This window comes from Manis javanica, chromosome X, assembly GCF_040802235.1.
Source record: "Manis javanica isolate MJ-LG chromosome X, MJ_LKY, whole genome shotgun sequence".
Lineage (NCBI taxonomy): Eukaryota > Metazoa > Chordata > Mammalia > Pholidota > Manidae > Manis > Manis javanica.
The window spans coordinates 137,833,878-137,858,726 of NC_133174.1; the positions used below are offsets into that span (position 1 = coordinate 137,833,878).

Below are 24,849 nucleotides of genomic sequence, written 5' to 3' on the forward strand. Positions count from 1 at the left end.
GCCGTGTGGCTGGCAGGGCTTCGTCACAGCGTGACAGTTGAGGTTCAAGAAAGAGAGAGTGTGCCTGGAAGCCAGGATGAAAGTTGCCAGATCCTTAAAGCCTAGCCTCGGAAATTACATAGCATCCCTTCTGCCACATTCTATTCATTAAGAGAGGATATGGGGCTAGTCCACACTCACAGGGAGGGACATAGAGTGCACTTTTGATGCGGGAGTGGCAAGGTCACATTGCAAAAGGGCATGTGAGATGCAGGTTATTATTGCAGCTGTCTTTCTTCGGAGGCACAGTCTGCTGCAGACGGACTATATAGTGGTAGTCCTCCAAGTGCAGTGAGCCCGGCCTCCATCATCCAGAACAAAGTCCAAACTTAGTCTAGCTTTCCAGATGCCCCATGTCTGGGGCCCCTACCGGCCTCTCTCTTCTCACCTGTCTTGTTGACTTTATGCTCTAGCAACACTAAATTTGTTGGAGTTCCTTTGCACATAATAAGCTGTTTAACCAACTCTACACCTTTGTCCATAACTGTTCCTTCTGTCTGGAACAACCTGTTCACCTGATCGAAGACTCACTCATCCTCTAATGTCACCTTTTCTAAGAAGTCTTCTTGATCCCCCCTTCTCCCATAGATGGGGCCAGGTATTCCCATAGGCCTGTGTGCTCACCCCCATCATCGAGCTTACTAACATGTCATTGTTATTAGTCTGTCTCCTTCACTTGACTGTGACCTTCTCAGGCAGGGATGTGTCAGACTCCATGTCCGTCCCGTAAGTCCTAAGTTTGCTTAACTGAGTTGAAAGTCTAATAGCATCACAGTGTTTAAAATGTCACCATTTCCTTTCTGACAAATTGCAGGGCAGCTAGGATGTCTGCAGTTCCTTGCAACAAAGTACTCCACTAAAAGTGGGTGTCTTAGGCTTCTCACACTGCTGTAACAAAATACCATAGACTGGGTGGCTTCAACAACAGAGATTTTTTTACAGTCCTGGAGGCTGGAAAGTCCAAGATCAAGGTTCTGGCAGAGACTGGTTCCTAGTGAGAGGTCTGCCTGGCTTGCAGAGAGCTGCCTTCTCACTGTGTCCTCACATGGCCTTTCCTAGGTGCCTGCTCATAGACAGAGTTATGCCAAACTCTCTGATGTCTCTTTTCATAAAGGAATTAATCTGTACCAGGGCCCTCTTCTAAGGACCTAATTGCCTCCCAAAGACCTCATCTCCAAACACCATCAATTGAAGGTTAGGGCTTCAATATACGAATTGGTGGAAGCAGGGGCAAACATTCACTCTATACTACTGGGTTAAACATCAGATTTCATACTTTTGGAAAACCAGAAGCCTGCAGGAGGTGGCTCTCCAGGGTGTCTGTACATCTTCCCTTCCTTCCTCCCAATCCTCTTCACCCTGTCACCCTTTTACTCCCTTCTCACCCTTTCTTGGGTGTACAATGGCTGCTGGGGCCCCAGGCATCACATCCGCATCCTCAAGTTTCAGTTTGAAGTTATTAAACCGGTAGGGCAGGATGGACCAAGGATGGGAACTGGTTAACTCCCTGTCTGAGGTCTGCCTTTCATCAGGATCATAGGTCAGCTGTCTATATCCAGGGTAGTCATAGGCAAAGGGGCTTGGCCATGAATCCCCCTCCACCCTCAATAAAATCAGAGGTGAGTTGAGAGGGAGGTGAGCCTTTACCATCAGATATAGGCTTGATTTTCACAGCAGGAGAAGTGAAATGTTACCCTTAATATAAACCAAGGGCGGAAGTTCCGAGGGCGGCAACAGAACACTTGGCGGCCCTGCAGATGGCGGGGAGGTGGGTTTTGTGCGAGGGACGGAAGAGTGGGGGGGGGGGGGGCTTGCTGCGGCGGAGGGAACCGCTCCGCTCCGGAAGCGCCAGCCCGCGGACGCCTAGGGGGCCCGGGCTTCCCTCACCTCGGAACTTTCCCGGGAAGGGAAACAAATCGGTTTCAACCCCCGATTTCCCCGAGCCTGTCCCGTTAACCCCGCGTCTCCTCCAGTCAGGCCGGCGGCTTCGCGAGCAGAGCGCGCCCGCGGCACCCGCCCGCGGACTCCGACTCGGGGTCCCCGGCGCCCGGCGCGCCCAGGTGGGGCCGCCCCGCCGCGCGCCCGCCCCCGCCCCGCCCCCGCCCCCGCCCCGCGCACCGCCTTGTGGGTAGCGCGGGGGCGCCAGGTGACAGCTAATGGCGGCGGCCGCCTGAGCGGCGCGCGGCGGATCGCGGCGGCAGGGCGCGCGGCCGGGCCTCCGCGGCGCCGGCCCCCCAGCGACTGCGGCCTCCCCGCGGCGGCGGGCTCGGCGCCATGGACAGGCCGGCGGCGGCGGCGGCGGCGGCGGGCTGCGAGGGCCCGGGCCCGGCGGGCGGCAGGAGGCCTCCTTGGGGCGCGGGCGGCCCCGCCGCCGGCTCCCGGCAGCCCAGCGTGGAGACTCTGGACAGGTAACTGGGGCCCCGGCCCGCGGCCTCCCGCGCGCCGCCTCCCGGGGGCCCCGCGCCAGGCCGAGGCCGGCTCCGCGCGCCCTCCGGAGACCCCCGCGCTCCCCGTCCTCCGACCCGGGCCGCGCACCTGGCGGGCTTGGCCTCCTCCGGGCCCGGAGGGGCCTCGCGGCTGGCAAACCGTTTCCGGGCCCCTCTTACTGCCCCGCGCAACCGCCTCGGCTGCCCCTGCCCGGGCCACGAATCATTCGAAACTCACTGGGCTCCCCCGTTTTAGCGTGGCGTTGCCTCGCGCGGGGTGAAGACTAAAATCCCGCCGTCTCTTGGGGGCCCTTTGATGTTGGGGGTGGGAGTGGGGACTGGGGCACCGAACCCCGAGGGTGTCGGAGCTGGTGCAGATGGAGACAAAGATACCCTGACTGGAAAAACTGGGATGGAAAACTTGGAAACTGCTTCTGATGCAAGAACACAATCGTTTAAGTTCTTCACACTTTGAAGGAACCGGTACATTGTTTTCCTAAACTCATAAGCCTACTGCCTCTTAGGCAGGTGCAGAACCATGCTAAACCAGAAGTACAAACCAAGCACGTCAGCTGGGAGGGCCACCCTAATCCGCGAGGACAAGGGACGGGTTATCCCACAGCCTGGAACATCCAGTCCTCCCGCATCGGCCATGTCGCTGACACTAGAGTGCAGTTGGGCAAGAGATGCAGTTGTAATGCAGCTCGGTCAGTTTCAGATGCTCATTCCTGCCTGTCTTAGTCACTAGTGAGCCGAACTCTTGAGAATTTCCAAAAGCTTAGGAAAAACAAGGAACGTCCCTTTGTTTGTACCTCCGTGTAATTACAGGTGTGTTTTAACGCATTAATCACCCAAGCTGGTGCCTTACTGAAAACGAATCACAGCTAAGGCAGTGCTTGGAATGCTGAGGGTTTCACTCATCTACAGATCGTCCACGGGGTGTGCGGGCTTGGAGAGTCAGGGATACAAGATGGCTTTTGCTCTGTGGCTTCCCATCTGGTGGAGAGTCAAACAAACCAGCCATTTAAATCGAATGTGATCAGTGCTTGGGGAGAGGTAAACACGGAAGTATTGGGCCACGGAAGTATTGGGCCCCAGCAGTCATCTGAAAAGCTCTTCAAGAACTCCAGGTGGCCAGGCCCCACTCCTGAGGCTCCTGATTTAGGGAGTTCTGGGTGAGGCTCAGGAGTTTGCATTTTTCAAAAAAGCTGTGCAGCTTCAGTTGTGATTCACTGCACCTTGGGTACAGGGAGGTGGGGGTCCTTGGTTTCTTTTAGTCGGGGTTGGGGGGCAGGAAGTATGGGCAGGGAGGCCCTTCTGAGGAAGCTGACATTTGCACTGCGCAGTGAAGAATTAAGAATTCAGGCGGGGGGCGGCGGTGGGAGTGCAGCGTTCAGTGTGCAGGAGATGATGCCTGTGGGGAACTGGCAAGGGGAAGAGGAGGAAGGCAGGAGCCAGACCTTGAAGGTGCTTGTTGGCTTCTCAGGGCTCGGGGCCTGTATAACCTGCCTCTGAGTGTCTGTCTCCAGTGCTTGATTCAAATGCAGATTTGTGGGTCCCACCTTAAGTCTAGGCCATCCCTCTGTGGGGTAGAGTCTGGAACTCTGCATTTTTCACAACCACCTCAGCTATGTGTAGGCTGGGCCCCGAGGCCACCTTTGCCCAGGATGGTACTGGTTTACTGGGTGGGCCAGTGTAATGACTCATAGTGTTGCCTTTCAACTCTCAATAGTATCTTGGTTTGGATGAGAAAGTATATGGTGGCCCTGACTATGGGGACCACAGAGGATTTGCTTCAGGTGAGCCGCAGGATAGGCGTGGCGCTGAGAGCACTTTCTCTTCAGTAGTGTGGCAGGTGGACTGCACAGGGGGTCATCTTAAGTAAGCTGTGGAAGTGCCGATCCTTGGTGGACTCTGCAGATGTGAGTGCCTACTCTGGGTCTGGTGCTGGGCTGGGCTGCAGAGAGAGCAGGGAACACACACAAGAATCCCTGCCCTTGTGGAGTGTGTTTGGTGGGGGACAGAGACAAAAAAAAAAGTACAACGTGTTCCCTGCTAGATGGTGACAGGTGCTAGGGACAAAAGTAAGTTGGAAGGGCTAGGAAGGGTTGGGACCTGCACTTTGGGGAGGGGTTGGGATTATGTGGAGGATGATCAGGGAAAGCCTAGCTGAGAAAGATGCTCTCTGAGTACCGTCCCTCAGGAAGTGCGATGCTTGGGCCGTAGCAGTCCAGGCAGCAGCCTGTGCGCTCTGAGGTCGGAGTGTGAGCGAAGCGTGCAAGAGTTGCAAGAAGGCCTGTGGCACTAGCAGGGAGGATGCTGACAGGGCCAGTGAGGGCATGGGGCAGGTGGTGGACAGTCATGGGGAGCTGTTGGGGATTTTGGAGCAGAGGAGTGACATAATCTGGTGCAGGTATAGGTAAGATCTCTGTGCTGCTGTGTCAATGACTGACCGAGAGGGGAAGGGGTTAAAGCAGGGGACCAGCAGGTAGGGGGCTACTGCAGTTGTTCTCGTGAGAGAGGCTGGTGGCGTAGAGCAGAGCAGTGGGGTGGAGGAAGGACCAAGTGGTCTGATTCTGGGTACAGTTTGAGGAAACCCTGCAGAGTAGAGCCAGTAGGGCTTGCTGGAGATAGGTTATTGCATGGAAGAAAAGAAGAATCAAGGACAATCCCAAGGTTTTTGGCTTGTGGGAAAATGGTGTTACTGGCATGGAAAAGCCTCTCAGTGGAGCAGGGCTAGGAAATTAGGCCCTCAGCTCTGGACACATCAGTTATAAGATGCCAGGTGTATGTCACAGAGCAAATGTCAAAGAGGCAGTTGGTTTATGTGGGCCTGGATTTCAGGGGTGCTGTCTGGGCTGGAGACCTGAATTTGAGAGTCACTGGCATACAGGTGGGGCTTAAGTGCACGAAGCTGGAGGAGAACCCAGAAGAAGGATGGGCTGCTGGGAAAGGGAATGTGGGGGCAAGGGCCATTCTGATACTTAGCAGGTAAGTGATGCAGATTGGTGAGCGTTCAGATGTGAGAATGAAGTTAGGGGTGGGCTCCAAGGTGAACCCAGCTCTGGGGCCTGGGGGGCTGGGTAACTGGCCATGTGTCAGGCAACTCTGACTTAGGAAGCAGGACAGGTGGGGGAGTGGGTTGCTGGTGAGTGGCTGATGCTGGTTCAGACAGGTTGAGCTGGGCAGGGTCTCCAGACCAACTTGTGGACATGTCTCGGGGGATTGTGGCCTCCAGATCAGGAGAGCCCAGGTTAGAGAAACAAAGCTGGGAGCCCCCAGCCAACCAGTGGTTGTTGATAGCAGGAGTGCGGGGGAGACAGGGAGAGGCATCCTGACCCGCCTTCTCAGCCTGGTCACTGCAACAGGCTCTGGTTCTGTTCACCTGCTCCTTCAAGAGCGACCTCTGGAGTGGAAGCTGGATCCTTCATTTCTGTGGGCATGGTTCAGCCATGCCCTGGAGACTGCAGGGCCCTCCTCTCTCTTCTAAATCCTGCCTAGTGATAACAAAGCTGCGGTCCTGGGAGAGCATGTGGCTAGCTGCTGACAGAAACAGGCCTCCTGTCCTCCAGTCCATTCTACCGTGCTGTTTGTAATTGCACTGGCCAGGACTCTTCTGGTGGTAGGTGGCAGAAAACACACAGCAGTCTAGCTTAAACCGAAAAGGAAGTGTCTGTCCTGGTGCCTGTCACCGCTGCTGACAAGGGCACATTTGGAGCCAGAGCCGCCAATGGTGTCGTCGGGGATTCCCCATGTCCTGGTCTCCCCTGTCTGGCACTTTGTCTGTGGGCTCCTCAAGGGGGTGGGAGGGGTATGGCCTGGGTCAGTGCCCTACAAGTGGGCAGGAGGGGCAAGGGCAGCACTCCCTCACCCAAATGCTATGCAGTGGGGAGCGCCGGCTCCCCACAGTAGGGAGAAGTGTCCTTATCAGAAGTCGGGGAAGGATGCTGGGCAGATGGTAACAGGTCACCCGCGGCAGTGAACAGTAGGCAGGTTTCCACTGTTTAAAAGAGTTGCTGGCAGAGAAGGCGGGAGCCTGACAAGAAGGTACAATGTAATGTTCAGTGAAGGTGACTTGGCCTTTGAAAAGGAAAACTGAAGCTCCTCCCTTTTCCTTCTTCCTCTTGGTTAGAAATTGTGGTAAATAGATTCTTGACATATGATGGGAATGTCTGCCTTTCAGTGAGTGTTTTTACTTATATTTTCAGCCCCAGCAGATAAGCGGTGGGCAATCTTGGTCAGATGCTACAATTAAATCACTAGTAGAGAGCATCAGATATCTTTATTTTACTATTTAGTTTATTGTACATAGTGCTTAGGGATTCCAGGTTCTGCTGTCCTTCTAATCAACATATGAGTGTGGATTGAGTTAGTGATGAGAGTGTGAAGCCTGGAACAGTCTTTTCAGTGAAAGCCACATGCAAGGAACTTGCATAAGCACCTTTGCCCTTTTGCTTGATTTCTTCAGTGCTTTGAAGAGTAGAGAGCCGAGCCTGGCCCCCTGGGGGCAGCTTTTATTTCCCTCACTGCCTAGCTGCCTTACTGGGTCCTTAAAGTCAGGTGAGCCCAGCCCAGCCGCTTCCCTGTTATGTGGCCTTGGTCAAACACCAGAGCGTCCACTGTCTCCTGTGTGAGCCGGGGCACTGTGAGGCTCAGGTGTGTGGAGACGTGTGGGACACTTCAGAGTGCCTAGCAAGTGGCTGGTGCCGTCTGCTCTGTGTGCCCTGCTCTCCCATGAGGCAGGGTCTGGCGTCTGCTGTGGGGGCCTCTGTCTTGTGCCCCAGTTCAGTGAGTGGGCCACTACTGTTTGTGCGATGTCCTAGAAGGATGGCCCCAGTAGAGCTGGAGCCAGGCTTACCACTTTCTGGTGGGGCAGGTCACCTCTGTGTCTCAATTTTCGCATCTCAGAAACAAGTTGGCTAGTCCCTGTTCGCCCTTGTTAGCACACCCTGCTTGTGAGTGTGCTCCCTGATAACATAAGGGACAGGAAGAGCCTTTTGTTAAGTTCCACAGTACTTACAGAAATATAACATAGCATTACAGTCCACACAGAACATCAGATTTCTTGTCTGCTCTTTTTAAAATCACACGATCAAACTTTGCTCCACTAAGAGTTGCTTTGATTCACTCGAAATTACATTACTTTCTAGATTTAAAACTACCAATGTGAAATTGATTGAATATTTGAAAACCATATGCTGAAAGATAAATATTTCACTTTAGAATTAAATTTCTATATGCATTACATTCAGAATATTCACCCTATGTAATTGTAATAAAGTTATTATAGAGAATAACATGCTAAACTAATGCCTAGAATCTTTTTTTCTTTCCCTGGACTCAGCACTATTTATTAAAGACGTGCTGTTGTAAAGGCTAGTTATTGTCCATAGTGTTAGCTTTTGGGCTCTTACATTTTATTTCTCTTATTTCAACAATTGTGAATCTTCTTTTTTTTAATATATTTTTTTATTAAGGTATCATTGATATACACTCTTAATGAAGGTTTCATAAGGAAAACAATATGGTTATTACATTCACCCTTATTATTGAGTCCCCCCCATACCCCATTGCAGTCACTGCCCAACAGTATAGGAAGATGCCACAGAGTCCCTGTTTGTCTACTCTGAGCTACACTGTCTTCCCCATGACCCCACACACCATGTGCAATAATCATACCCCATGATCCCCTACCCCACCCCTCCCCTTTGGTAACCACTAGTCCTTTCTTGGAGTCTCTGAGGCTGCTGCTATTTTGTTCATTCAGTTTTGCTTTGTTGTTATTCTCCACAAATGTTATTCTCCTCCTGGCTTATTTCACTGAGCATAATATCCTCCAGCTCCATCCGTGTTGTTGTAAATAGTAGGATTTGTCTCTTTCTTATGGCTGAATAGTATTCCATTGTGTATATATACCACCCCTTCTTTATCCATTCATCTACTGATGGACACTTAGGTTGCTTCCATTTCTTGGCTATTGTAAATAGTGCTGCGATAAACATAGGGGTGCATCTGTCTTTTTGAATCTGAGAAGTTGTTTTCTTTGGGTAAATTCCTAGGAGTAGAATTCCCTGGTCAAATGGTATTTCTATTTTTGGTGTTTTGAGGAACCTCCATATTGCTTTCCACAATGGTTGAACTAGTTTACATTCCCACCAGCAGTGCAGGAGGGTTCCCCTTTCTCCACAACCTCATCATCATTAGTTGTTGTTTGTCTTTTGGATGTTGGCCATCCTAACTGGTGTGAGGTGATATCTCATTGTGGTTTGAATAATGCCTAGAATCTTAACCTTCAAAAGGTTGATTCATTTAAAATCAACGTGGAACATCATCTTACATCCTACTTGTCCGTCATATTTCAGTTCTCGTAAAAAATGTAAAGGTAACTGAGTAGTTGGATAAATGTTTGTTTTCTAAGAAAAGAAATGTACCAAGTCAGTGCTCATTTATGAAATACCCTAAGTGTGGATATAGTGAAGGTTCCTGTGGCCAGGATTCTCACCTGGCCCTGGTTGGCTAGCTCACTGCACACGTGTGGGCAATGCATTGTTACTGACTCTATATAAAATAGAGCCCTTCCCAGTGCTCTGGGTGACATGGTGGCACAGCTGCAGGAGAGCAGAGCAGAGGCTGGAGGGGTGGCAGCGCCGAGGACAGAGACTGAGAGGGCTGCAGGGGTAGAGAGGCCCAGAGGCAGAGACCGGCTTGCTGCATGCAGACTCGCTCTGAGTGGATGGGGTTCTGGTGACTGACCTGCCACCGTGGAAATACAGTTGGGTATAACCCTTTCACCCCAAGAACATTCTATTATCATTTCTTTGGTCACACTGAATCCATAATGAACTTGCCCGGGGCTGAAACCCGTTGGCAAGACAATTGGCAACATCCTCAGGGTTCATTGTTGACCAAGGAAAAGAGCTGGCTGCCCTCACGGGAGAAGTGTTTCAGCGGCTGCACCTACGGACGGGGAGACACTCGGGTGTCCCCTGTGGACATGTGGTGCTGTGAAGGGGTCGAGGACTGGGCTCCACCCCAAGAGAAAAAAGATTTGTTGCTGACTGAAATGGCATCACTACGATGTGCTGTGGAAATAGTAAAGGCCGAGAGGAGGCAGCACGAGAAGCAGCGGCACGCACACTGCCAGGTGTCCTGGGGCCAGAGAAAGAGGTAGTGAGCCGTCGGCCCCAGAAATGGAGGAGCGGAGGTTTGAAGAACAGGTGGGGGTGGCGGCCCCTCCCCGGTGGAGACCCCACCCGGCTGAAAGCTGGTGGGAAGCCAGAAGGACTCGGCAACCGCGGGCTCCTCCAGGAGAGGTGCAGCCCCCTCCCCAGGTGGTGGAGCGCCCCACGCTCTGATCCCATCCTCAGGCTCAGGCACAAAAGGAAATACGGTCTGCTTCTTGGAGGAAGAATGTAAAGGGCCCCGTGAAGGTCACGAGGACCCAGATGTGGGTTGGTTTGAAAAGGCCGGAGCAGACAGAGAGAAAATGGACTGGAGCTGTGGCAACAACTGAGACCGGAGCCGCAGTTCCGGCTGCTGAGGACGAAGCAGAGGCAGAGAAAAAGCAGCAAGGTCGGCCTGTGTGTCTGCACGCCTTTCTCCTGGAGAGGCTGGAGAAGGTGGGTACTGGAAGGCCCACCCACGGTCCTTTAGGTTAACTCGTTTGGGGAGAACCCGTTTGAATACAGCCGGGATGACCACTTGGTGGCAGTGGATCCCTCAGGCTTGAGCGTTATTATAGTTTGTCTTAATTATTGTCATTTGTATGTTGTAATATGTTATTATGGAATTTGGTTACAATGCTCCAGCTTTCTTACACAGGGACCATTGCAGAGGATTGAGGGCACATAGACTGAGAGGTGAGAATCCTGGAGGGGTGGAGTGTGGATAAAGTGAGGGTTCCTGTGGCCAGGATTCTCACCTGGCCCTGGTCGGCTAGCTCACTACACATGTGTGGGCAGTATGTTGCTATTGACTTGATACAAAGAGCTCCGCCTAGTGGTCTGGGCGACGCAGTGGCATGGCTGCAAGGCTGCAGGAGAGCAGAGAGGAGACTGGAGTGGTGGCAGCGCCAAGAACAGAGGCCCAGAGGCAAGAGACCAGCTTGCTGCGTGCAGACTCGCTCTGAGTGAACGGGATTCTAGTGATTGGCCTGCCACTGTGGAAATAAAGTTGGGTATAACCCTTTCACCTCAAGAACATTCTACTGTCATTTCTTTGGTTACATTGAATCCATAGTGATCTTGCCCTGGGCTGAAACCCATTGGCAAGACACCAAGTCACTGCCTGTTTTTCTCACTGAGAGCTATTAAATTTAATACTAAAGTGTTAAATATTTTAATCACACTATTTCTTTTAGTCCTACAGGATCACATGTTGAATGGTGTAAACAGCTTATAGCTGCTACAATTTCGAGTCAAATTTCAGGTTCAGTGACATCAGAAAATGTATCCAGAGATTACAAGGTAAGTAGCATTGAGCCCTTAATTCATTTTCAATAAATAAGAGGCCAATAAGCTTTGCAGTTTTAATGAGTGAGGCTTTGGCCTCTTGATGGTCAACAACCATTTGCTTGGGAACAAGGGAGAAAAGTTCTCCATTGTTAGAACTGATTCAGAAATTTTACCAGGATCTAATATTGTAGTCATGGTTTTATAATTGAGAGGAAAAGCTTTCTTTAGATTATGATCATTCTTTTAAAAATCTGGTTCCACTTGAATATTTAATTATATATTTTACTGTATTATATATTCTCTTTATATTAGAGCAAATGCCTATGTTTTCTTTGTTAGTATTCTGAATTTCAGAAAACATCTGATGAAGAGTATTTCCCTATCTTCACTATTTGTTTCTGTATTTAGATACTACCTGTGGGTATTCAGCATTAACATGTGGTAGAATGCAAAAAAAAACTTGCAAAAGCTCAAGAATATTTTATAGGCATTTTTTAGTCCTTATTGGATGGAAAGATCTCATTTAAAAGTTGGATTCCCTGCTTATTCTAAGGTTAAGAGTGAAAAGCTCCTTGTCAGCGGACTGGGGCTCTTTTCCTCATCACTGCTGCTCCAGCACAGTCCTTGAACGGAATAGGTGCTCAGTAAATACTTGTTGAATCAATTAACAAATAAAACACTTGTGTGTTCCATTAAGGCAAATGACTAACTTTGTTTTAATCTCAAACTATTTACAGGTACATTAAATAAAACCATGTTTGCATTTCAGTAGTAGTGTTTGCTTGAATTGAGGCATCAGTTTATTGTAGTCATTTTTGCATGCTAGTTAAGAGATTTATGATTTTCACAAGGATGTGTGAATTCCATTTATTACCCTGGACTACCCTCAGTCAGCAGTCTCTCAAAATCATGGCCCTTGCTAGGCATCAGATCTTATACAGATTTCAAGAACTACAATAAAGATCCCAATTCATTCTTAATAGCTGCTCCTTGTTTAAGGGCTCTGGCCTCAGTTCCTCCTTAGCTCATAACTTAAGAAGTGCAGAAACTGCCTTGAGAGACTGTCATGGAGATTTGGCTCTCATGCTATACTTGCTTCATCTAAGCCATCGGACACTGGATCTCACCTACCAAAGGAAAGCATGGCTGCTGATTAGTAGAAATTGGGTAACGTGCCCAGCCAGAAGGGTAACCATATATTCCTTAGCTCCCCTGCTTTCTAGTTTTCATGTTTGCCCACGTAGGAGCAGCTGGGGCTCCTGGTCCTGAGATCCTAGCTGGTCAGATAGGCTGTCTGCAGGTGGCAGAGGCATTTGGTGCACCACCGATGCCTGAGTGGGCTGGTCCCTGAGCAGCTGCTGACCCCACTGGTCCTGGTTGCCCTATTGCCCCCACCTTAGCTGAGTGGAGAGGCTCAAGGACCCGTATTAGCAGAGACTAGCTAGCTCTTAGGTCTTGGAGGGATGTTCTTTCCAGACAACTAGGAGTTAGCTGTAGTGTTTTCATTGTGGTTGACTATTTGTTAGTGCTATGTGGGGTCTATAAAAGATTCGGTGTTCAGACTGGGTCTGTACTTCAATGTGAAGCAACTAAGTTTTCTTGATTTTAGTCTATTTATAGATTTTGTGGAGCAGGATTAGCTTGTGTTGGAAAGGTTTAACAGATGGTACATAAGGCTTTTCTCTATTTTGTAAATTGAATTTTAATTACCTCAGATCACAGTTAAAGCCTTTATGAATGATTATAAGAGAGCATGATTTATAATTGTCTTTGTTATATTTGCCCTGTAGCCAAGTCTGCAAAGTTGGTGTTAAGTTTATAATTCAGGAATTATGTTTTCTTTAAGGAGATAGTTTTTTAAAATAAATAAAAGCATAAAATGTTTCTAAACCACAGGAATAATTTTATATGCTACTGATAAAGTAGTTATTAAAATCCAAATGACCAGGATGGGCCTTGGTACACCTCTTGCATGGGAGCCATGGCATGTGGTTTTCCCTGAAGGTCCAGATACAATTCCTTGAGGATTTAATTTGAAGTTATTAGTTGGTAATTTTTTAAATTACCTATCATGAAAATATCTTATTTGAAATACATACTGAGTTTGGGGGTTAATTTATTATAGGTTAAATGGGAGCAGATGTTTATAAGGAGCAGAGTGCTTGCGTCTTGATCTGAAGTGTGTTTGTCTTCTGAGTCGTAGGCTGCTCAGAGTGGTTCTACATCATCGTGCTCATCAACCCCTAGCATGTACCAGGAGTACGTGGTTTTGTGATGCTTTTTGACATACCATCCGTTTAAGCCTTAAAACCACCCAGTGAGGTAGCTTTTATTGTAATTATCAATTAATAGATGAGAAAACCAAGGCTCAGAGAAGTTAAGTGACTTGCTTAGTATCACACAGTTAGAACTGGGATCTGAACCCAAGTCATCCTATTGAAAAGCTGGAGTGACTTCTAAAGTTTTGCTGCCACCGCCCCACCCGCCCATTTTTCAAACTGTGGCCCTTGGCGCTTCTCACACCTGCACTCCCTGGAGCTACAGCAAAATTGCAGCTTCCACATCCCTGCCCACTCAGTGAATCAGAATTTCTGAGGACAGGGAACCAAATGCCTCATATTTCTTACATACAATAAAATCTGAAAAGCTAGGCTTCCAAGGTTTTTATGTGTTGAAATTGGTGATGGGACCATACATTTGTGGTCCATTCCCACCAATCTGAAAAATTAGCAACTCATGTTAGGTTTTGGAGAACAGTTGTTTATTGTTTACTCATATCATAAGTTGATAGGTCACAGTCAGGTCACCTAAAGTGTGCTAAGACTATTACCATCACTGATATCACATGAGATAACATCAGATGGTGTGTCCATGGATGTGCTTTAACAGTTGGTTATTTAATTATTTTAATGTATTTTAGAATAACTAACACATGAAACTTGTGACTTAATGGGTGTTATTGCTTAGAGCTAGGCTAAGTATGAGAAAGAATGGATTTAAAGTCAATATAAAGATAAATATGAATATTAGCACCATGCTGCTGATACAGCAAATCAAACTTGGGGAGGTGGCATATGAAATGACAGAAGTTTGGAAACCTTGTCCCAGCTGTGAAAGAGTAGATAGCATATCATGTTGATCTGTAGATCAACTAAATTAGTAAATGTGTGCTCAATACCAAGTTATCCTGAAATTTGCCCAATAACTAAGACTACTAGAAATGTAATAAAATGTTTTGTTTGCCTGCCCTGCCCCTGCTACCAGTCCAATTGCTTTCATTTTTACTGGGTTAATGAAGAATAAAAGTCTCTCTTGAATTTGTTAAACATTTTAAGACCAAGATCTGACTGTAATGTTCCACAGATGAGATAAAATAACAAATTGTAATGAAACATGTTTAGAAACTGTTAGTGGAAGTGCCACAGTTAATCAGTTTCCATGGTTTTGCAATTAGAACTAGGCCAGGGAGAGGGAACATGCTGGAGTAGCGCGCACAGTGCTGCTTCGCTTGATGCCCTTGTGTGACCTCTGAGGCCAGTTTTTGTGTCTTTAAGGATAAGAGAGTTAGGTTTTAAGTCTCTAAATTCCTTTCTTTCTAGAATGTTCTTCAATTCTGTTTTGTCCAAAAGGATGTGATTCTGGCCAGCCTTCAGGAAATTAGGACACTATAGTTTTTGTTTTATTAAGGTACCATTAAGAACTCTTATGAAGGGTTCACATGAGAAACAATGTGGTTACTACACTCACTCATCAAGTGCCCCCCATACCCCATTGCAGTCACTGTCCATCAGTGTAGTAAGATGCCACAGAGTCACTATTTGCCTTCTCTGTGCTACACTGTCTTCCCCCTGATCCCCCCCACACCATGATACCCCCACAATCCCCTTCTCTCTCCCCCTCCACCCACCCTCTCCCACCCCTCCCCTTTGGTAATCACTAGTCCCTTCTCATAGTCTGCGAGTCTGCTGCTGTTTTGTTCCTTCAGGTTTGCTTTGTCGTTACACTCCACAAATGAGGAAGATCATTTGGTACTTGTCTTTCTCCACTTGGCTTATTTCACTGAGCATAATATCCTCCAGCTCCATCCATGTTGTTGCAAATGGTAGGATTTGTTTCTTTCTTATGGCTGAATAATACTCCATTGTGTATATGTACCACATCTTCCTTATCCATTCATCTACTGATGGACACTTAGGTTGCTTCCATATTTTGGCTATTGTAAATAGTGCTGTGATAAACATAGGGGTGCATATGTCTTTTACAAACTGGGCTCCTGCATTCATAGGGTAATTCCCTAGGAGTGGAATTCCTGGGTCAAATGGTATTTCTATTTTTAGTTTTTTGAGGAACCTCCATATTGCTTTCCACAATGATTGAACCAGCTTACATTCCTACAAGCAGTGGGAGGGTTCCCCTTTCTCCGCATCCTTGCCAGCATTTGTTGTTCTTAGTCTTTTTGATACTGGCCATCCTAACTGGTGGGAGGTGATATCTCATTGTGGTTTTTATTTGCATTTCCCTCATAATTAGTGATGTGGAGCATCTTTTCATGAGCCTGTTGGCCATTTGAATTTCTTCTTTGGAGAAGTGTCTGTTCTAATCCTCCACCCACTTTTTAATTGGGTTATTTCCTTTTTGGGTATTGAGGCGTGTGAGTTCTTTATATATTTTGGATATTAACCCCTTGTCGGATATGTCAATTATGAATATATTCTCCCATACTGTAGGATGGCTTTTTGTTCTGTTGATGGTGTCCTTTGCTGTACAGAGCTTTTTAGTTTGATGTAGTCCCACTTGTTCATTTTTGCTTTTGTTTCCCTTGCCGGTGGAGATGCATTCAGGAAAAAGTTGCTCATGTTTATATTCAGGAGATTTTTGCCTGTGATGTCTTCTAAGGGTTTTATGATTTCATAGCTTATAGTCAGGTCTCTGAAGGACACTGTAGTTTTACTGTGGTCATCCTCCAGCCTCTGGCTCCATCGCCATCATACCGTCATTCCTGCCTCTTCTCTGTTCCTCTCCTCCTTTTTCTCCTCCATTCATCCATGCACGTATAGTACCTAGATCTCTTCTTTAAACATTCGAAAGTAAAAGAAGACAATGGAGAGGGTCCTGTACTAAGTTTTATCATTTAACAGGTAGGACAATAATTAAATTCTGGATCTTCAACAGAAATTTCCAGAAAGGCTTTGAAGGGAAGTACAATGCAGTGTACGGGAAATACCCTCTTAAACTTGAGCTGTCTTAGTTAATATTTCTTAAATTGAATACTAGTCTATGAAAAGAGAAGCTTGAGCATGATCTTTCAGAATTCATGACTGTAATCCATTGCTGATAGCATGGCCTCATGTATTTATTATATCAGAGCTTTACAAACACAAATGTCTACATGGGATAGTTAACAAGCTAGGCAGACATGGGAGGGGCTGTGGAGAGCTGGGGAGTACAGCATGTCCCTCTAAACAATTAAAGTAGAAAAACCCTGCCACTCCCTGTTTGAGCAGTAGACCTCCAGTCTGTAACCACCATAATGGAGAAGTGCTATTCTCTCTCCCATCCCATGGTTACTTGTGGGGAAGGATCATTTCTTAAAATATCAGGATTCAGGCTGCTGCTTCTGGAAGGATGGAACAGAGGTACTTTTTTCTTATTCTTCACTCTAAGTATAGCTGAAAACCCTGGACATTATAAAATAAGCATAAGATTCCCTGAAAGGTGGAGAGAAAGGAAACAGCCTGGTTAGGGCTCTCCAGACCCAAGGAATGACATGGGGGTGAAATTCCTGGTTCCGTTTTTGCCCCATGTGTCCAAGACTTGTTGCTGGAGAAACCAGCAGCCCAGAAATGCCAATGAGCACAGACAACAAAATCCTGTTGTCTCTGGCCAAAGGACCAGGAAAGGGGCTGCCTAGCAGAAAGAAAACTGTGAGACACTAACCACTGTACTCCAGCCAAACACCACAGAAAAAGTTGTGGCCCCACACCCACCTCGCCAGCAAGGCCAAGCAGGGAGCCTGGATCCCACCCTTGCCAGGCTGTCATGAGGCGCATCAAGCCCCTGCCGCGGCAGCCGTGAGGGGCCTAGAGGGGAGTTGGTAAGGGGACTCAGCCTTCACTGTGCTGTCCATGGATACCATGCGGGGGGCCGTGGCAAGGAATCCCTGCCACTCCCAGCCCTGGTGGTGTCAACAGAGCCTAGTGGGGAGCTGGAACTCTGTTGGCCCCGCCCAGCAGTAGCTGGGAATCCCCCATCTGCCCGTTCCAGTGCGGCTGATTGGGGAACCAGGGCTTCTACGCCCCTTCTCCTGCTGCAGCAGTGTCAGAGAAAGCCAGCTCAAGCAGGTTTAAATAGGGTCCACAGAGCTCGTACAAACTGATCCTCATAATGCCCGGGTTTCCACTGAAAATCACTTGTCATACCAAGAACCAGAAAGATAGCAAAGTGTATGAAAAAGTAGAATACCAATAGATACCAAAACTGGGATGATAGAGATGTTATAATTCTGTGAAACAGGTTTTAAAGAAGCCATTACAAAATTGCTTCATAAGCAATTACAAATATGCTTGAAACAATGAAAACATAGCAAGTGAGAAAAGAAATTGAAAAGTTTTAGCAGAGGAATGTAAGCGATGAAGAAAAACCAAAGGGAAATTTGAAAACTGAAAAATACAGTAACTGAAAAACCCCCAAAACTCCATGGATGGGTTCAAAAGCAGGAGAGAGGACAGAGAAAAGAATTGCATGAATCCTAAAGGAATTACACTGAGTGAGAAACACCACTCCCAAAAGGTTGCATACTGTATGATTTCATTTATATAACAGTCTTCAAAGGACAAAATTACAGAAATAGAGGACAGATTAGTGGTTGCCAGGGGCCAAGGGGCAGGCGGGGAGGGAAGTGGATGTGGCTATAAAAGAGCAGTCCTCAGGGTCTTCATGATGAACTGGTTCTGCATCCTACCTGAACCAGTGTTGGTCCTCTGGTTCCAGTGCTGTTCTGTAGTTCTGTCACAGGCTACCATCGACAAAACTGGGTGACAGGGTACATGGTATGTGGAATCTGCCTGTATTATTTCGCAACCACATGTGAATCTACAAGTACCTAAAAATTAAAAATTTGATTTTTAAAACGTCAAGATTTTTACGAACTGCTGAATGACTCTTTATTGCATGTAAAATAAATTTTGATTGATGTAACTGAGGTATCAGAAATACTATTTAAATAGACGTATAATTATGCTCAAAAAGATGTTGGCATTTAGTTAGTGAAAGGACGTCAACAATGATCCTTACACTAGTTCAGTTACAAATATCTTCATCCCTTTTGTAAGTGGAAATTGGGGCCAGCAGGCTTCAAGGATGGAATTGAACGGCTCACTCGTCATGTTCCCTGGAGGGCTTTAGAGAGTGGAGAGAGATGTTTCAGGTTGGGGTTGGACTGAAGGGAACAGGCAAAGTTCAGGTGCGGCTCGTTTCCCAGAGACCAGGGTTTTGATACCTAGTTGAGATTTTTATTGGCCTGCTCTGGCTGCGGACTCCAGCTGGTCAGTGAGCACTCGGTTGTGCACACTTCTGGTTATTAAGACTCCTGCAGCAAAAAGGAATGACATCCTGACCCGGCAGTTCAAGCTTCATGGCAGGGTAAAACCTCTTTTTAACTCATTTTGCAGCAGTCTAACTGGTAAAGCAAAATTATTTATAGACTTTACACTTAACAGAAATTAGTGATGTTTCTTCACTCTAGTATACAATCTTGAAGCCTTTTAGAGGCATAAGTTCAAAAAAAACTCATTTATAAGGAACTAATATTTGATTTAGATGTCCTACATGGTTTATCAAAAAGATCAAAAAATTTGGAAATCAGAGCACTTTGCCGTGAGTCCCAGCCTTGTAACTAACTAGTTGGCCAACAAATGACTTAACCTTTTTGGGCCTCAGCATCCTCAGCTGCATAATGGGTGTTACAGCAGAGGGTTAATGTATTAACTAGGGAAGCATGTGTACAAAATGCATACAACGCTCATTTACTGCACACAGTTACAGAAACGTACATGCTGTGGGGAAACGAGTACAAGAGGAGTGTATAGTCATCGCTGAACCAGTCCACTTGCATAAATGCATGTGAGCGCCTGTTATGTGCCACGGGCTGGGATGCCTAGAATCCATAGTAGGAGAAAAGACACCAAGAAATAAAGTGCAAGTTGGACTGTAGTGAGTGTTCAAGTAGATGTGTAAGCAAGGTGTGGTGAAAGGGGTGAGGCCGCAGAGCAGGGCCCTCTGGGCCTTAAGGCTGAGGGCCTTTGTCGGCCTCCTCTGGAAGGGGCTTGGCTCAGCTGGGGCCATACTGAGGTTAAGAGCATGGGCACCAAATCCTGCCAGCTTGGGTTTGAATCCCTGCTATGCTGATGTTGGCTATGTGACTGTGGGTAAGTTACTTGCTGCCTCAGTTTCCTCATTGGCCATATCGGGCTAATGGTAGTACCTCCCGCCTGGTGGCTGGTGGGTGAGATGACACATTTGAACCTGAGCACAGTGCCTGCTGTATGGGGGACAGTCAACAACTGCTTGTTGGGATCTGTATTGCTGGAACTGGCTGTGTTTGAAAACCTGAAATACTTTCATAATGTTGGCAGTTTCGGGGTCTCAACTATTTATATACCTTATGAAGAATCAAACACAGGTGCCTGACAGATTCAGGCTACAATAACTGATCAAGCTGGCTTGGAGTGCCTGGCTTAGCCTTGAGGCCACAGTGGGCCCAGAACTAAACACACCTAAAGGCGTGTGTTTAACTTCAGTTAAATTGAGTGAATTCAGTTACTTTATTTTTCAGTTTCAGTGGGCCCAGAATTAAACACACCCTCCTTGAATTCGATCAGTTGCTAAAACAGCTCACAGAACCCAGTACCAGTATGCCCAGGACAGTTGTGGCCTCTCCCTTGGGGCAGGGCCCACACAGACGAACTCCCCATGGGCTGAGGTGACCAGACTGTACCCTCCTGGCAGGCTCAGGTCCCAGAGGGGCAAAGGGGTGCACACTGACTCCAGTACCAAGGGCGAGCAGTCAGTGCCAGCCAAGCCTCTCTGTGGGAGAGAGCCCCCCAGAAGGATGACTTGAATGGAACCTGCTGGCAATGGAAGGGAGTTTTACCCCCAACGCAAACTTTTATACATTTAAATATTGGTGCTTTTCTGGGAAAGCACCAAAATTTAAATCATCCCCATCACCGTTTTCTTTTCTGGCACTCACACTACACTCCTAGAGCACTTCTGTGTGTGTTTTTTCCCCTACACCGACCGGTTCTGTGACACCAGCTGGGTGTCCTACAATTCATTTCAATTCTGACATCCACCCTCAGGGTAAGGCCTCAGTCCCACAAGACTGTCCCGCAGTTCAGATGCCAGCCATAAGTCATGGGTCTCCAGGTTCCCCACAACTTCTGCCCAGCTTGGCTGGTAATTGTAGGTTCCCACAACACCCTCCTTGAATTCAATCAGCTGCTAAAACAGCTCACAGAACTCAGGGAAACACATTTACCACATTATTCAAGGATGTGATAAAAGACACAGAGGGACAGCCCGTTGAAGTGGTCCACTGGGCAAGGACTGGGAGGTCCTAAGCACAAGAGCTTCTGTCCCAATGGAGTTGGGGTGCACCACCCTTCCAGCATGTGGGTGTGTTCAGCCTTGAAGCTCTTTAGAATCCATACTTTGGGGATTTGTGGAGGCCTTATCGCATAGGCATGGTTGATTCACTGATTTTCCAGCCCTTCTACACCTGGAGGATGGGGAGGTGGAGCTGAAAGTTCTAAGCTTTTAATCATGACTTGGTCTTTCTGGTGAGCAGCCCTCATCCAGGAGCCCATCCAGAGTCACCTCATTAGAACAAGAGCCATTGCTAGCATTCAGGAAATGCCAAGGGTTTTAGGAGCTCCTTGTCCAGAATGAGGCTCATTTCTCAGCTTTTCCTTGATTTAGTAAAAGCCATTTAGAGGCAGGTACATTTTTAGTTAGCTTTCAGGCAGTATGCTTGCTTGGTTAAATAGATTAAGATCATTATTAACTTTCTTAGACCTTCTTGTAGGTTCTTGGCATGTGTACGAGTTGAGAGGGGATGTGGAGCAGATGAAGAGAGTTGCAGTGAAGTGGGGAGGCTGAGACCCACCAACGTGGAAAAGGCCTCCTAAATAACACTGTTCCTAACAACTCCTGCTTCTGAGTACTTACCCACCCAGGCCAGTCACGTTCCCTGGTTCAGTCACCCCGCACCTCCTGCTCCCTTTGAGGGTGGTGTGCTCAGTAGCACCACTGATTTCTGGAAGAGGCAGCCTGCTTGGGCTTGTGTGGCTCCTGAGGTCTGGCGGGCAGTAAGTGGTAGAGCTAGGATTTAGGTCAGAGTGCATTCTTTCAACCACCCTGCCATTTGCTTCCCTAAGCCTCTGCTGGGGAGAGGTTTCCTGATGTCTTCTGATGAGGCTTAGGTGAATGACTCCAGGTCTCAGAAGTGGCCAGAACCTTGCAGTCATTCTGCAGACTCCTCTCCTTTGGGAAGTCTAGAAACTGAGGCCAGATGCAGACCGGAGGCCCCCAGTCAGCTGGTGAGAGCTGGTTCTAGGCTTCCTGAGTTAAAACAATTGCACTCCTCTCTGGTTCCAATCAGAATCAGATTCAAGAGAAAAACGGACCTCTCCTTATGCCTGAAATGGCTTCTTCAGGGCAGATTGTAAACTGAACCAGAGGGAAACACATGGGTACATACTTAGAGACTTTCAAGTAAGACTACAGTGACCTTCCCCGTCTCATACCAAGAATACTGAGGATTTCATTATAATAGGTAGAGAATTAATTATGTGAATGTAGAAGCAGATTATCATCCTGCCCCTTTCCAAACTTTAGAATTAATGTCTTTTCAGTAGCAAAGGCTTATTGATGCTGGTGTGTGATATATATAGGCAATATCTGTCTGTCTCCTACATGGAAGGCCCTCTACCGGTGAGTGCTGCTTTTGAGCTTTCAGTTGTTACCACTTCATAAACAAGGCATCAAAAATTTAACTGTAGTTACAGAACAAGTGTGAAAATAATAGCATGGGAAGCAAGGGGAGAGGTAGTGGTGTCGCTTCCTTCGTCAAGGCTAGGGGAGCCCAGAGAGACTGGCTCTGTGGCCGAAGGCTGCTACCGAAGTGTGTTCGTTGTAGCGGCACCACGCTGAAGGGGTATAGTGGACTGGGTTCGAGTACTTGTTCTGCCACCCTGAACTTGGCCAGGTTACTTAACTGTACTTGGTTTTCTCATCAGAAAAAGGGGCCAATGAGAGTTATCTTACAAGGTGGTTTTGAGAATAATGAGTTAATACGTGCAAAGTGCTTTGAACACTGTCTGGCACCTAAAGATCATTTCATGAGTATTTTTTTATGATGCAGCTGCTGCTGAAGGAAGGCACTAAAAGAACTAAAAATTAAATTTTCTATCAGCAGAGATTGGGAGGAGGGGCGTAGCAGTCTGAGAAAGCTTATTTTTCATCATTTAGAATGGGAGGCTCCCAAGTGCTGTTTAAGGTTGACAAATCAAGTGGAGGTGTAAGCATATTGATGCTTATGGAGGCAGCCCTCAGAATTAAAAATCTAGTTGAATGTGGTTATGACTGGGGAATGAACGTGCTCGGGGAGGGGAGACTTTCTCTTGAGTTATTAACCTAACTGTGTATTGATTTTATATTAAGTCACGTTGAGGTGTAGTTAGCAAACAATAAACTTCCCATGTTTAAAGTAACAGTTGGATGAGTTTTGATAGGTACGCACTTGTGAAACTATCACCATTGAGATGGTAAGTTTATCATCCCCCTCCTCGACAAAAATGGCAGGTCTAAGCTTTTCAGTGCAAATGTTGATATTTAGGAACTTGGGGGCTTTAGTTCTCTTTGAGCTATAGCATCACTTAATTCAGAACCTTTTTTACTTCAAAGAGTATTTTCTTTTAGTGGTGAACTTATGTTTTTTGAAGTCTATATGTATCCACACCTCATCTATCATGAGTAAAACCTATCAAGGTAGTAAGAACCTCCAAGGTTTTTATTTTTATTTTTTAACATCCAGTGGTTAGGTAATAGGGTTTCAGACTTTGGAATGGGGGTCTGACAGTTCAAGTCTTCCTCGGAATGTTACAACTATCAGCTTTTCCAAAGTCCCGTCTGTTCCCTGGGGTGTTTCTTCTGAGTAGGACTTCCCTAATGCTTGTGCTGTGTGCTCACATAGGATTTACAGGCGATGGCTGTCAGAAGAACATCTCTGAAATCAACGTCCCAGTTTACTGAAGCTTGGCTTCCTATGCACAGGGCAGCAGCCAGGGCCTCCCTTCCCTGCCATCCCAGAGCAGCCAGCCCCCTCTTCCCACCTGGAGCTGCCCCTTCCCCATGCAGCCAGGCCTGGGGTGAGGGACAGGCACATTACTGAGTTCAGTTCTGGAGTCCCAAATGCAAATTGGAAATACAGGATCTATAGAAAGCAGGTTAAGATTTGTAGTTAACTAGGGCTTATGATGCTGTTACCAGGAAATCCAATCCAGAGAGGTCTCCCTGCCTGCTAGGTGAGACCCTAAACCCTGGAGACAGTTCTTGACTCTGGTTGAGAAAATTCACAAGCAGGGTGACCAAGTGCCAGCAAGCAGGAGTTTATTAAAGTGAAAGTAAACACTCAAGAACGGAGTGCTGGCGTCCTGTAGAGGTGAGCAGCCCTTGGGTATGTGACTTGGGTCTCTTATGAGGGATCCAGTCTGCTATGGGGTGGAGTCCCTTGGAATATTCATGGCTGTGGGGGTGGGGTATTTTTTTGTCTAATGGGTTGGGTTGCATAGCCTGGTGAGGGAAAGGGAAAATGTTTCCTCTTAAGAGGAAATTGACTTGGTAGGCAGACCATTAAGACTTTATTTTGGTATGTTCAGGTCTGCAAGCATCCTGTTGTCCCATAGCTTCTCATTTGAGCCCTGAGTCTCTCTGCCCCCTCTTCTAGCCTGCCTCTGTACCGTTAGTCTGCAGCTGAGCTGAGCTCTGGGTCAAATGTGTGAGCTTTTGTGGTTTGTTGGTTTGGTTTAGTTTGGTTTCTGTGGGCTGGTTTGGGAGCAGAACGGCTTTTTATACCATCCTTTCTATGGGGAAATGCATTCAGTATTCCACGCAGACGCAAGGGAACTTTTCAAACACAGCCTGTTCACATGGGTTGTAATGGCACTTGATAGAAAGGGTTTGTGTTTCAAATAATGTAGTTTGTCTTAACCTGAGGGCAGTACATTTCTCCAAATCATGGACTTGCCCGAAAATTGTAGGACAAATGTGTTGGGATTGATCCGGGTGGTTTTATTTAGAGAACTGGGATGTTCTTTGGGGATGGGCTGGTAAACAGGTCAATAGGAGCATATACCTGATGATGATGTTCTGTATTCTAACTAACAGGTTTTCAGAAGGCCTGATCTGAGGGTAAGGATGTTTGGCTTCCGGCACATGGGCCTCCTACTTGTGTGTCTCCGTGCTTTAGCAAACACTTAGTCTATTTAGTGTTCTTTACCCTCTCACTGGTTTTTATGAGTCACTCAGATCAATTTGCTGTGTCATGGCTTTAAGTGTTCACTAGAAATGCTTTATTTGTTACAGTGTTTTTATGTGCAGTAAAAGCCAATGTGTCTGAGGGCAGTTAAAATTGGTGCCAGTGTGCAAAACTGGCTTCTCAGTTGGGGTAGACCAAATGGGACCAGTTCTGACCAAATGGGTATTCATGGCAGGGGCTTATTTAGCTAGGCCTACAGGGTGCTGTGTGTACCTGTTCATCACGCAATTCATGCTAAAGAACTTAGCAGCAGCAACAAAAGAGTAGTCAATTGTTGTGCGTCCCAAGTAACACTTCAAGTCAACTTTGTGTTTGCATGCTGAATTCAAAACGC

The 24,849-nt window shown here is 47.2% G+C and overlaps 1 protein-coding gene across 14 annotated transcripts in view; it reads left to right on the forward strand.

Moving 5' to 3' along the window:
- Positions 1-2,181: 2,181 nt before the first annotated feature.
- MTMR1 (myotubularin related protein 1) overlaps positions 2,182-24,849 on the forward strand; it is a 69,944-nt gene continuing 47,276 nt past the window's right edge. For 3 of the 14 annotated variants that reach the window (XM_073227694.1, XM_037000436.2, XM_037000439.2), the window contains exons 1-3: positions 2,185-2,447; positions 10,825-10,930; positions 24,365-24,388. In XM_073227694.1, coding sequence (XP_073083795.1) covers positions 2,314-2,447; positions 10,825-10,930; positions 24,365-24,388 — 264 coding nt within the window. In that variant the 5' untranslated portion in view covers positions 2,185-2,313. Of the gene's footprint in view, positions 2,448-9,948; positions 10,085-10,824; positions 10,931-24,364; positions 24,389-24,849 lie in introns of those variants that run through there. The other 11 variants (XR_012127403.1, XM_037000467.2, XM_037000417.2 and 8 more) reach the window with 8 other exon arrangements.